This window comes from Musca vetustissima, unplaced genomic scaffold, assembly GCF_032173495.1.
Source record: "Musca vetustissima isolate MV318-11 ecotype Yass unplaced genomic scaffold, APGP_CSIRO_Mvet_v1 utg68571, whole genome shotgun sequence".
NCBI classification, from domain to species: domain Eukaryota; kingdom Metazoa; phylum Arthropoda; class Insecta; order Diptera; family Muscidae; genus Musca; species Musca vetustissima.
Genome location: NW_026873402.1, coordinates 613 through 14,346, shown reverse-complemented (window position 1 = coordinate 14,346; position 13,734 = coordinate 613). Strand labels below are relative to the sequence as shown.

The 13,734-nt window shown below is 34.6% G+C and overlaps 1 protein-coding gene across 1 annotated transcript; it reads right to left on the bottom strand.

The window, feature by feature from the left end:
• Positions 1-689: 689 nt before the first annotated feature.
• Positions 690-2,780, bottom strand: LOC133325030 (uncharacterized). The gene has a single exon (XM_061533859.1). It carries the CDS (start codon positions 2,778-2,780, stop codon positions 690-692), a length of 2,091 nt encoding a protein of 696 aa, XP_061389843.1.
• Positions 2,781-13,734: the final 10,954 nt, after the last annotated feature.

Genomic DNA, 13,734 nt, shown 5'->3' with positions numbered 1-13,734 from the left:
TTGACTATAATTTAGAAATAGGCCGCTTTACAATGCCCGTTGTCGACCGAACGTCAACGATTCTGACGTGACAACCAATACCTTGTAAACTTTTTCTATTTGGCCTAGCTTCCAAAACGTAGGTGGAAGTTTTTTCATTATGAATTACAACGACTTCAAAACAAATTAGCAAGCTTTGAACTTTACGAAACCTATTCACAAGCGATATAGGTTAGTCAATTACGACAGTTTCAGGATGGGAAATTTTTTATTCCTGCTTCCCAGAGTCCACCCGAATGTGGAGCACCAGCTGGAATAAAATACCACGATAGTCCCTGAGTACCAAAGCAGCGAAATGGAATCACGATTTTCACAATTGATATGCACCAACTTACGACGTAAATCACGGGAAACGACCTCAAAAGTCCTACCATTTTTCAAAAATATCGAGTGGAATAAATTTGGTGAGAAACGCAGGAATACACCAACGTATCCTTTGTTAATCTTGCAATACGGGTCTGTGAAAGAATTTACCTTGGAAGGAACAACGAAATCTACACCAGTTGTAGTTAATGCCTTAAAAGGAATTTTACTCAGCTACGACATTGCAGCAAGAGATTCCGTCGAACAAAACAGTTTACTTTCGATAAAAGATGCACGAACACATTGTTATCGGTCGCATCAAGGTACCCCGCTTTACGCTACTCCAATTAGTAGCGGCCAAAAGTGGATCGCCGCGATCTATTCGATCTAACCATATAATTTCTACTATAATTTTTGCGGGCAACTAAAGTGGCAAAGGCACGAATCTCCGACGATGGGATAGGTCCAGTTACAAGCCACCCGAAAATTGAATTTTGAGCCAGCAAAGTCCCAGAAAGAATTGACTGACAACCCTCCAACATAATTTTTGGATACAAGTCCGCACCCAAGAGAAGTTCCACAGGACGTGAATTAAACAAATCATCATCTGCCAAACGAATATTTGGCATTTGGGCTCTAAAATCCGACGAGACATTAAACGAGGGCAAATTCCCCGAAATGGACGGCAAAACCACTGCACGAGTTTCTAAAACCACTGAAGGATCGCAACGACTTCCAATTTGCAACGAGCAAATTTTACTAGAATTGGCCGAAATTGCACAATTCACCCCAGAAACAGTGACATCTGTTGAACTTACAGGGAGTTTCAACCTATTCTGCAAGCCTTGAGTCAGAAACGATGATTCTGATGCTGGATCTATTAAAGCCCTAGCGGGATACGAAACACCACAATGGACGACATGTGCAATAGCTGTCCCCAATAGAACAGATTTATTCTGAGCCGTGTGGAAAACTTGCCGAGAAGCACTAGTTGATGTGGATGGGACTGAAGGATTGATTGGGACAGGATTTGGTGAATTTGTAGGGTTTCGGTTTACCGAACCAACCGAAGAAATTGAATTATTGGGTGATGTGCCACTACGATGCAATAATGTGTGATGGCTACGCCTACATTTCGAACACCGATGCTGACTAATACAAGTTTTCACCTCGTGCCCCCTACGCAAACAATTCACACATAATCTACGACGTTTCACTGTAGAAAATCTAGCCGATAGCGACATACTTTTGAATCGAGGACATTCAAAAAGCTGATGGGACTGTTGAGGGCAAAGAATACATTCATTCTTAGGAGATGGTGGGGAATTACGATAAGGACGAGTTTGCGAGACGTGGGTTTGGAATTTGTTAACGTTAGATTTTTTGACCGAATCATTCCCTCGCATACCATGGAGACACATGAGTGTTTGAATCCGTTCCGTTAAAAACCTATCGAGGTCTTCCCAAAGCGAAACAGATGATTTGTCTTTAACACTTTGCTCCCACAATGTCTGTGTAATTTTCGGAAGCCTTTGAAGACAAATAAAAACTAAGAACGGATCCCAATTATCCGTACGAACGTCGTAAATGGACATTGCGGACAAGCAACCATTGATACCACGCTGGATTTGTTTAAGACCCGAACTTGTTTCAACTTCAAGTACCGGAAGAGCGAATAATATTTTAAACTGATTATGAATTAACAACCGAGGATTATCATATGTGGCTTTCAACGCGTTCCACGCCAGAGCAAAACTACGGTTCGTTAAGGGGAATTTAGAAACAATCTCGCGAGCTTCCCCTCTAGTATTTCGTGTCAAATGACAAAGACGCTCGATATCACTCAATCGAGCATTGTTTATATAGACCGCGCTAAAAAGATCTCTAAAGGTTGGCCACGAAAGAAAATCGCCCTCGAAGACATCCGTATCACAAGGAGGCAACACCAGATTATGAACCATATCTGAATTCGGAGGATCGACATTAAAACTCGAATTACCTCTAGGATTCCCAATACCTGCTATTGGGGAGCTAGCGGCCTGATTACCCACATTTCGACAAGTGTGGGTGGACGAGTTCGTTTTATTTAAATCAGTATCGCTAGCCTGGACTTCCTTAGGAGGTGCAGACTGTGTCTGGACTTCTTGAGGAATATCAGACGGATCCCGATTTAATTCAACGTTTCCTTGCCGAAGTTTGTGCAAGGCACGGTTTATCATTGCCAGACAATCCATATACATGTCATAAACGACCTCCTGCTTTGATTCTACAGACTCAATATCTTCTTGACACGAATCCTCAGACGATTCCAAAAAGAAAATACATTTTTCAAAAGAATTTTCCACGTTTGCCCATTTTTTACTCAATTCCGTACTTCTAATTTCTAAAATAAAGATATCTACATCTTCTTCCTTCAAAGCCCGAAGTTTATCACACATTTTGACTAGAGCGTCAGAAACTCTGATGTAGGTATTTAGAGGAGTAGAAGGCATGATTACAATTTATTTTTAATCGCACGAACACGAGAAATTATCAAAAAGAAAAAAACTATTTAGTTAGAATTGAAACCAAAGCTTTTCCAATAAAAAGCTGACAACAAATTGAAATCGCTACGACAAAATAAATTTCTTCCCCAAAAAACAGCAAAAATTTCCAAGATTTCGTTAGAAAATCGAAAATAATTCGAAAATTTACCACGATTTCTAAAAAATTAGTTCGAATTAGCTAGAATCCAAATATACGAAATGATATTTGAAAACGGATGAAAATTGTTCGAAAAACAATCCAAAATTGTTCAAATGACAACTAAATTCCAAAAAATGCTAAAAATTTCCAAAATATTCCCAAAGAATATATCAAATAACCACAAACGGTTGAATAAAAACCAAAAAGGAACGAATTATTATGCAACAAATCGATCAAATTTTCAAAATTATAGCCAATAAACTATACGAAAAAGCTTAATTTTCCAGAAAAAATAACGAAAAATACACAAAATTGCGAAAAAGTTTAAAAATATTTACAAAATTTCCACTGAATTTGAGAATTTAAATCAAAATAAATGATTTACAAATATAAATATATATAAATATATCAAATTTATATTATTTTTATTAAATTCAATATAAATAATACCAAAAATTATTATTTATATGAATTTCGATCAATGCGGACTGTAGGGTGTAAGGCGTGATTATATTACACAATTATATTTCAACTAATCATACACACACTACTAATTCAATAATCAAAAATTTTCAACCTTGTAACAAACGTGTTAACTAACCACACTCGACCGACCCGATGTGTGTAGCGTACACGCAACAAAGAAGAAACGAAAGAAAAATAACTCAACAAGGCAAGCGACGGCTGCCTAACCAATGGTATGTATGTGTATAGCGTGTGTGTATGGTCAAACAACAGGCTAGTGGTTGACCGTCAGCGTGCGTATGTCAACCAACGTAACTATGTAAATATAATTGTGTATGGTTGATTAACCAGCGAATGTAAAATAAATTAACGCGAATATTTTTTTTTTTTGTTTGGTTATTTGTTTTTCCTTGCTATTCTAATAGAATGCAAACGAATATTAGAGTGAGTGGGGGAGTTACAAATTATTATTATTTATTTTTGAAATAATTTAATAATTTCACTCATTAAATCAAATTGGTTTTTTTTGGAAAATTTATTAAAAAATAACCACTCACTTTTTAGAACAAAATTACAAATTTAATTGGAGAAATTTTAACACTTTTTTTTTCACTGATCACTTTTTGTCTGTCCGCGACTAATATACGACAGACGGAGAGACACACGGAACGACAAACGTTGTAAAGCGGCCTGTGAATTTGTTTGCAAAAAATAATAGGTCGGCGAACTTTATGATTTTTTGTTTGTTTTAGTTTTATGTTTGTTATTATTTTTTTTTTCGCGAGCTCATAAAAATAAAAATTACTGCACTCACCTACCTGATTTGTTGTTGATGCTGTTTGAAGATGATGGTGATGATGCAGTTGATGAGGGAGATTATGATGTTGTTGCTGCTGGTAATCTGTGAACACAACAAATTTATTAGCAACTGATTCCAAATGTTCTCGTCCGGTTCGAATGGACCAAAATGTTAAGGCGCCGAAATTGCGTTTCGAAAAATATAGAAAATAAAACACGAACGTTTTAGTTTTCTGATTTAGAATTTTATTGAAATATTAAATATAAATAATAATAGGGGAAGAAAGAGGAGAAAGAACAGATTACCTGTGTTACGAAGTAGCGATCGAGACGAGAAGGAAGAACAATAATAACAATAATGCTGCAAAGAGACATTGGCGCAAAACAATACTCATTAGAAAACTGACAGTTCAATGTTGTAACAATAAGGAGTATGCAGTTTTCTAATGAGTATGCAAACAAACACAATGAACACGAGCGTTCAAAGGATGCATTTCCCAACATATAAAGGCATATAAAACACCGTCATTAGCTGTAAGTCTGGAGGTGCTGTATTCCACCATAGAATGGGGGATATTCTGTAGACGAAATTTTCAATTCATACACTGCATGCTATGAAATTCTAAAACGATTTAGTCGATTTAGCCATATGTTGTAATCATTATTCTATTGGAGGATATCGACATAAAAACTAGAACGTGAGGTTTGAGAATGAACTATATCGACCCGCATTTAGGCCCAGGTTCTATATAAAAATCCTACATATTTAATATTTATCGTGATGCACGGTATTGGGATTCAAAATTAAATTATTAGCTTGGAACTTGAGCTATATCGGCCCAAAAGAAGGCATAACCTCTTATATAATAAAAACACCAAGTATTCGCTAATTCCTATACAATGTTTTCAATATTGGCCCCGCTGTAGTACGCATCATAAAAAATTTGCCCTCAAAATTGGACTACTTTCATGATTTTATACACATGTTTCATCTTACCATGCGGTAGATGAAACATGTTTGGTTTACAACAATCGATTGGTAGAATTGTAGTTAATGTATGTTATTTCATTTCACTTGTTTATGTTAAATTAGATATCTGATTTATTCCGCGTTTTGAGTTTTGTTCTAAGACTCTGTTGTAATCATTTCTCCTGCGGACGAGAAAAAATTATAACGTAAGGTTCGATAATGAACTATAGCCGCATTTAGACCTAGCCCCTGTGTGGAGGATCCAGAAGGAGTGGACCGATATTCCCCATCTTTGAATTTGACTTAAGTTCAGAAGAAATTTTCTGAAAAGGATTTGGTCCAAAGAAACATGGGGTCTAGAACCAATATTTCGATGAGGCTCATTTTCACAGTGTTAAATTGTACACACCCTCATTAGCCATAAGGCTGAGTGTATAATTATCCATTAAACATTTCTGAACTTTGTATTATGGTTTACTTTATGGTTTATATAATCCGTTTATAGAAATGTCGGTATAGGTCCACTTTTTAGTATGTTCTCTATATTTCAAGTACTGTTAGTATATCTATGGTGGAGGGTATCCAAAGTTCGGCCCGGCCGAACTTAACTCTTTTCCACTTGTTTATATTCAAATGGTTATCTGATTTGTTCCGCGTTTTGAGTTTGGTTCTAAGACTCTGATGCAATCATTTCACCTGCGGAGGATATCGAGATAAAAAATTTGAACTAAGATTGGAAGAAATAATAAGATAGACAAAGTTTGGATGAAAACTACATTTTTTGTAACGGATTTAGTCCAAAGAAACATGGGGTGTAGAACCAATATTTCGATTAGCCATAGTATATAATTATCCATTAAAAATTAATGAATTTTTTGTTATGGTTTACATAATCCCTTTTTAGAAATGTCGGTATAGGTCCACTTTATGGTATGCTCCCTATATTTTCATTTCTTGTACCTGTCAGTATATCTATGGTGGAGGGTATCCAAAGTTCGGCCCGGCCGAAAAAAATCGCTGTTACAAACATAAATTTACTGTGAAAAAAATTCATTTAGGGGGGCCCGGGCCTCCCGGTCCGCCCCCCCTGCTTACGTCCCTGGCTCCCATATATATCTTCGTCCGATTTAAGGTAAATGGTGCACTAAAGTCCTTGGAAATCTTTTGACTTTCACGAAATTTGGCACAACGTAATGAATAAGATCTTGAATGATGTTCGCCAAGTTTCGTGAAAATCGGTTCAGATTAAGATATAGCTCCCATATATATCTTCGTCCGATTTAAGGTTAATTGTGTACCAAAGTCCCTATATATCTTTCGATTTGCACGATATTTGGCACATCGTACTAAATTAAGCATAGAAAGATGTGTGCAAAGTTTCCTGAAAATCGGTTCAGATTTACATATAGCTCCCATATATAGCTTCGCCCGATTTTAGGTAAATAGACCACTAAAGTCCCTGGAAATATTTTGATGTGCACGAGATTTGGCACAGAGTTAAGAATAAGATCGAGAATGATGTCGGCCAAGTTTCGTGAAAATCGGTTCAGATTTAGATATAGCTCCCATATATATTTTCACCCGATTTATGGTAATTGGTGCACCAAAGACCCTATATATCTTTCGATTTGCACGACTTTGGTACTGAATTAAGTTTAGAATGATGTTGCTAAAATTTGTGAAAAGATCCATAACTAGCCGATTGACACATCGTACTGATGTTATATAAACTATTCTCTGTCAACTTTCTATGAAATCGGCTCAGATATAGATTTATAAAAAAACGCGTCGTCTGTTAGGATACATATGTAGAAGGGTATCATATAGTCGGCCCAGTCCGAATTTACTACCTTCCTTACTAGTTTTTTGCTTGGGATATTGTCCCAGGTATTCATGTATCAAAATTTCGAAAAACAACCACAAGTCGAACAGCTTAAAACCAGGATTTTTCTTCTACCATTATTATCTTTCAGATTTTGGCTCTTTAACATTTTAGTGCTGCACTGCACGTATATCAACATGTCTAACAATAACTAAATAGCGGTATTTCTACATCAACAGCACCAACATAAAATATATTCGAAAGTCACAAGAAATACAACGGCCTTTCATTTGCATAATAAATTAAATATAATTTCAATTTAGTAAAGTAAAAATAACTTATTATGACATAGAACTTCTTAGGGCAATTCCCAAAATCAGTAATCCCTTAAAGTAGTCGGGACAGATGTTCAAGTGATTTAGGTAAAATTCAAAGATAAAATGCGAAGAAATGAATAATAACATTTAAGGGATACTTATTATGCATAATAAAGGAAACATTATTAAATTAATTCAATTTTGAAATGGACCACAAAGTAGAATACTATGAATGATTTTCTTATATATTATGGATGAATAATTTCTGTAAGAAAATAAAAAGAATATTTGTAGTAAGAAATATTTAAATTTAATAAAATTGTATGCTTATCATCATGCTTTAATGAAAATTTAGTGATGGAAATTGACACGAAAAGCAAGAATGTCAGAGAATAGCAATGGGGAGGCATAGAAGAACTTCAAGAACTTCTCACAAAAACTTTTTTGACCAACAATATGCAAACAACCAAACAAAATGCAAAGAAAACCAGTAATGAAAGTATTAAAGTCGGATTGGTCCGACTATATGATATCCTTCACCACATTTGGTATATTCTACATATGTATTCTAAGAGACGTCGCCTTTTTAAAGGAACATTGACATGAAATTGAACGAAGTTGAATATGTGATATTTATCTATATCTAAGAATAGGTTGCAGATTGGCATGTGTAGTGATTAATGTTAATCACTACACATGTCAATCTGCAACCTATTCTAAATTTTGTAAGTCGATTTAAAGCAAACGCTATTTGGTATACTGCACGGTTTAAAATTTAATCTCAATCAGAAATTCACTGATTACTTAATGACCAATTAACATGAATAGGTCGAAATTATATATGAAAGCTATGCTTTATCTGAGCCTATTTCAAGGAAACTTGCCAGAGATTAATTTATGTTAACTTCAGTACGTTGTGTCAATCGGCCTTGCTATGGATCTTTAGAGAACCATTTACTTAAAATCGGACGAAGATATATATAGGAGGTGTATGTAAATCTGAACCGATTTTCACGAAACTAAGCACACATCATTCTGGACTTAATTCAGTACGCTCTACCAAAAATCGTGCAAATCGAAAGATAGGGACTTTGGTGCACCAACTATCTTAAATCGGACTAAAATATTTATGGGTGATATATCTAAATCTGTACCAATTTTCATGAAACACAGTATTATAGACGCAGTTAAGTGCACTATGCCAAAATTCGTGCAAATCAAAAAATTTGTAGGGGCATTGGTGCACCATTTACATTAAATCGGACGAAAATATATCTAAATCTGAACTGATTTTTCCCAATTTTATTATGGTTCGTCCATTCCAATCAATTCATCCAATTCCAATCAAAAATGCGACCTGTACATTGTTTACAATTTAACATCAACAGACGGACGGGCGATAATCGCATTATGTCCACGCATTAATGCAGTTGACAGTTTTTTTTTTTTTTTGACATGACATTTAAATGTTTTTTCTATTTCTAGCTGAAATGACTGTCATAGTTGGATAATAAATGATGTTGCACAAACTGTTAACCAACACCAATACACTAAAAAAATTGATGTGGAATACATAAATTGTGATAGATAGTGTCAACAGAATACGTTATTTTCTAGACTCGATTTAATACCTTATGCTAATTAAATTAATTTTATCTGAATCGGTCAAATCTTGGGAGTTTGGTGCACCATTTACATAAATTCGGACGAAACGGGCGGGTAGACGGCCGTACGACATAAATCGAAAGTGTAAATCAGAAAGTGATTCTTGGTAATATTTCGCGATAAGTGAACACTGCATACTGACTAGAGGCCAATCAAGTCTCGGTTCATTTAACCCGCTCAATATAATTCATTCATACAGATAATTCATTCTAATAAATTGGTCAGATCCCCTTCCCAGTGGCAAATTTGTGAAATTCGACTGTGATAATGGTAATACTAAACAATATCAGCATATGTATATCAATTTGAAGGTCAATCCATCCTCTTGGATATATTATCAACTTCTCCGCTCTATGTTCTTCAGGAGTTTAAACTCAGTATTATGTATGCTCCGCATTAAATTGTAATTTTCACAAACCTGTTACAAACATTGCCATTGCTGAAAATTGAATGCAAATTATGTTCGTCTGCAACTTGTTGTACAAAAGTAAAAGGTCATGAATTTTAACAAATGATTTCTAAATTGTAAATTGTAAAGAGAAAAAATATATTACATGGATTTGTCAGCTAAGCAAATATGTTGCCTTTGAGATATGTATGCCATTTACTTTAATCGTGACTGCACATCAAGCTACGTCTTTACCAATCATTGAGTTTATATTCTATCACATCGTATAGCAATTGAAGATTAGAATAGCAGTTGTTGTTGTTTTTTTTTTAATATACAACATTTTGTGTGTATGTTTCTTTTTTCCAAATATGCATATCAGACGTGATGTCAAATCCCATTTACATTTGTCAGCGTTTACAGACATGACAATTATGATTTCAAATATTCTAAAAATTGTTATTTGATTGGAATTTTACACGTGTCTTCAGTTTAATGATGTTCATTTGTTATATGAAATAATTTTTATATACGATGCACTATATCTATTTGAAGGTTGACGATTGTGATGAAGGGAATTAAAAAATCGCCACAATTTTGATCAGAATTACTCCAGTAAGTTTTAGACCCCAATCGTTTTCCTAATTAAGTTAGTTAGAGAAAAACGTTTGGATTGTATTTTTATCTAAGATTTAAAATTTTTTAACCAGTAAGGAAAGTAGTAAAGTCGGACTGGACCGACTATATGTATCCTTACAATTGCATGTCAATGTTCCCTCGAAGGAACATATTCATGTTCTTCTGCAACCTATGCTAAATTTAATTTCATTCGGGCAAATTAAAAGTCGTCTGCGTACCATGGGACAAACTTGTGGAAACCGAATTATAGCAAAATTGATACACGATATTCAGGCACCCGTTCGAAATACATATGGATGCTATTGTGGCATTTGCACCAATTTCAACAAAACGAAATATCGTCATACAAGTCTCAATTTGATACGTTGTGCAAAATTTCGTGTTAATCGGACAAACATTAGGAGTTTGGTGCACCAGTTATGTAAAATCTAACGAATACATATGCATATGTGGGAGCAATATCTAAATCTGAACCGATTTTCACGAAACTTAACACACATCATTCTAGATATTATTCATTGCGCTATGTAAAATTTCGTACAAATCCAAACATATATTCGTACTTTGGTACACCATTTACCTTAAATCGGACTAAAATATATATGGCAGCTACATCCAAATCTGAACCGATTTTCAGAAAACTTTATACACGTCATTCTTGATCTAATTCATTACCCTGTACCACATTTCGTGCAAACCGAAAGATATATAGGGACTTTGGTACACCATTTACCTTAAATCGGACGAATATATATATGGGAGCTATATCCAAATCTGAACCGATTTTCAGGAAACTTGACACACATCATTCTAGACCTAATTCATTACCCTGTGCCAAATTTCGTGCAAATCGAAAGATATTTAGGGACTTTGGTAAACCATTTACCTTAAATCGGGCGAGCAATATCCAAATTTGAACCGATTTTAAGGAAACTTGACACACATAATTCTAGACCTAATTAATTTTGTTCCAATCAAATTTTATTCCAATCGAAAAATATATACGGACTTTGGTATACCATTTACCTTAAATCGGACAAAAATATATATGGGAGCTATATCTAAATCTGAACCGATTTTTCCCAATTTCAATAGGGTTCGTCCATGGGCCAAATAAGTGACCTATGACAAATTTCATCTAATTCGGATTATAATTGTGACCTGTTCTTTGTTTACAATTTAACATGGACAGACAGACGGACGGACGGACGGATATGCATAAATCGACTTAGAAAGTGATTCTATGCACATTCTCAAAAGGAACCATGTGTCTAACTCGTTTCCTTTTGCCTCTTACAAACGTATTCATAAAAACATAATACCCTGTACCACAGAGTAGTGAAGGGTATAATTAATTAAAATTAAATATTTTGGTTTGATATGTATATAGTAAGTTCACATTTCATTGTAAATGGTAAAGAAATATTAGATTGGTGGAAAAGGAATTCATTATTTTCAGATCGGAATGTCCAATTTTCGCCAAATATACACCGTTTTGTTTTATGATTTGTTGCCATATTTAAGACATTTCTAGATCAATTCTCGGATTTTATCGACATTTTCGACGACCGGCCTACCTATGCGAGGCGCATCTTTAACATCAAAAATTCCTCAATGGAATCTACGAAACCAAAATTGCACATATTTGCCTATTACCGTACCGAAAACAATTTTAGTCCTGTGACTTAGAACTGAATGCACCGAACAAAAAACAGCAAAATAATTTTTTACTGCGAAATATAACATTTCCAACGAGCATAAATCTGAAACTATTTTATCGATACTTTATGAGAAATCTATCAGTACAGCCATCTGCCGAAAAAATAATGGATTTCTTTTCCCCAAAACTAACATATATATGGGCAATATTGCCAATTTTTTAATATTCCATTTTCAAAAAATCAGCTTTTTTCTTTTTGTGGCACATCAATGATTTTTGGTACACATATAGAGAAAAATGTTCTGACTCCGAAACCGTTCGCGATCAAATTATTGGTTGATGCGCGTAAAAGTTATCGAGGTTTTAATTTTGGGCATATGAAAAAAATCTTAAAATTACACCGTTTATTATATTGACCAAAAGCATTGATATATATCTTCCTCCGTAAAATAAGAATATGAATATATTATAATATTCGCGAAAAAGGTGCACATCTTCGCGAAATATGAGAAAAATAAAAAAAGATAGGAGATTACATCAATATTTTCAATATATTAATGACATACACACACATAAAAATTAATTTAAAAATATCTACATAATCTAAACACCATGTTGAATCAAATGATATCAAAATCACAAAACTCCGTTTAGCGGTTTCAAAATCACAGCGACAACAAAACAAGATATTGAGGAAAAATATTTGTTTTTGGTTCGAAAAAATAATGTCATCATATTTATTTTTTTAATTGTATACAACAAATTTCAGAAAAAAATGTTGGGGTTATTCTGCTATTTTACCCGAATTTCGCCGAAAAATTGACATATACTATAATAATCACTTTTTGTGTATAAGTATACGCCTTGCGGATTATATCAAGACCCTTCCGATAAATCTTAGAATTCTATAAATAGGAATAAATCTTTAAATAAAATAATATTATGAAGTATACATTTTAAATTGCGTGTAAATCGCGTAATTTTCAAAATCATTTGATGCGCATGCGGTTTCCAGGAAGTGCTGAAGTTTATCTTCCAATCCATATATATTTTGCAAAATTTCATTTGACGGCTAAGATGTGCCACACGTTACATTGAAGTACCCAAAAAATCGTAAAACGCGAATAATTTCCGAAAACTCCATATGCCATTAACGCGCATCCGATTTCGGTGTGCGCCCTAAAAAAATACATCGATCTATACCGATTTCAATGTGGTCCATTAAGAACCATGGATGTGCCAGTTCACACTATTATTGAGATAAATTGCGTCTAAATCGCGTAATTCTCAAAATCATTTGATGCGCATGCGGTTTCCAGGGAGTACTGAAGTTTATCTTCCAATCCGTATATATTTTGCGAAATTTCATTTGACGGCTAAGATGTGCCACACGTTACATTGAAGTACCCAAAAAATCGTAAAACGCGAATAATTTCCGAAAACTCCATATGCCATTAACGCGCATCCGATTTCGGTGTGCACCCTAAAAAAATACATCGATCTATACCGATTTCAATGTGGTCCATTAAGAACCATGGATGTGCCGGCACAATCTATTTTTGAGATAAATTGCGTACATCTCTCTTTCGGCTGAAGTTTTTAAAGTTCTCTTTTCGAAAAAGATCAAAACCCGTATGAGGTCATTTATTGAAGCGGAAATGATACACAGAAAACGCAAATAAATCCGCGATATTTTCAAAAACATTTTTTGCCAAATTTCGTGTTTTTGGAAGGCCAGTTCCCGCCGTTCTAGTAGACGGATTTTCACGAAGAAGATTTTATATCATCCGAAACGTAAAAACCCTTATTGATCGCGGGTACCCATATCATTCAGTTGACAGATCTAAAAATTTGGTCGGAAAATAGGTTTTTTAGAAATTTGATCGCACAAAATTCGCACCTTCGGATGAATATTACTCTGAAGCTGTGCATACTACATACACAAAATACATATCAAATTACGCAGATTCGCGACTACAATAA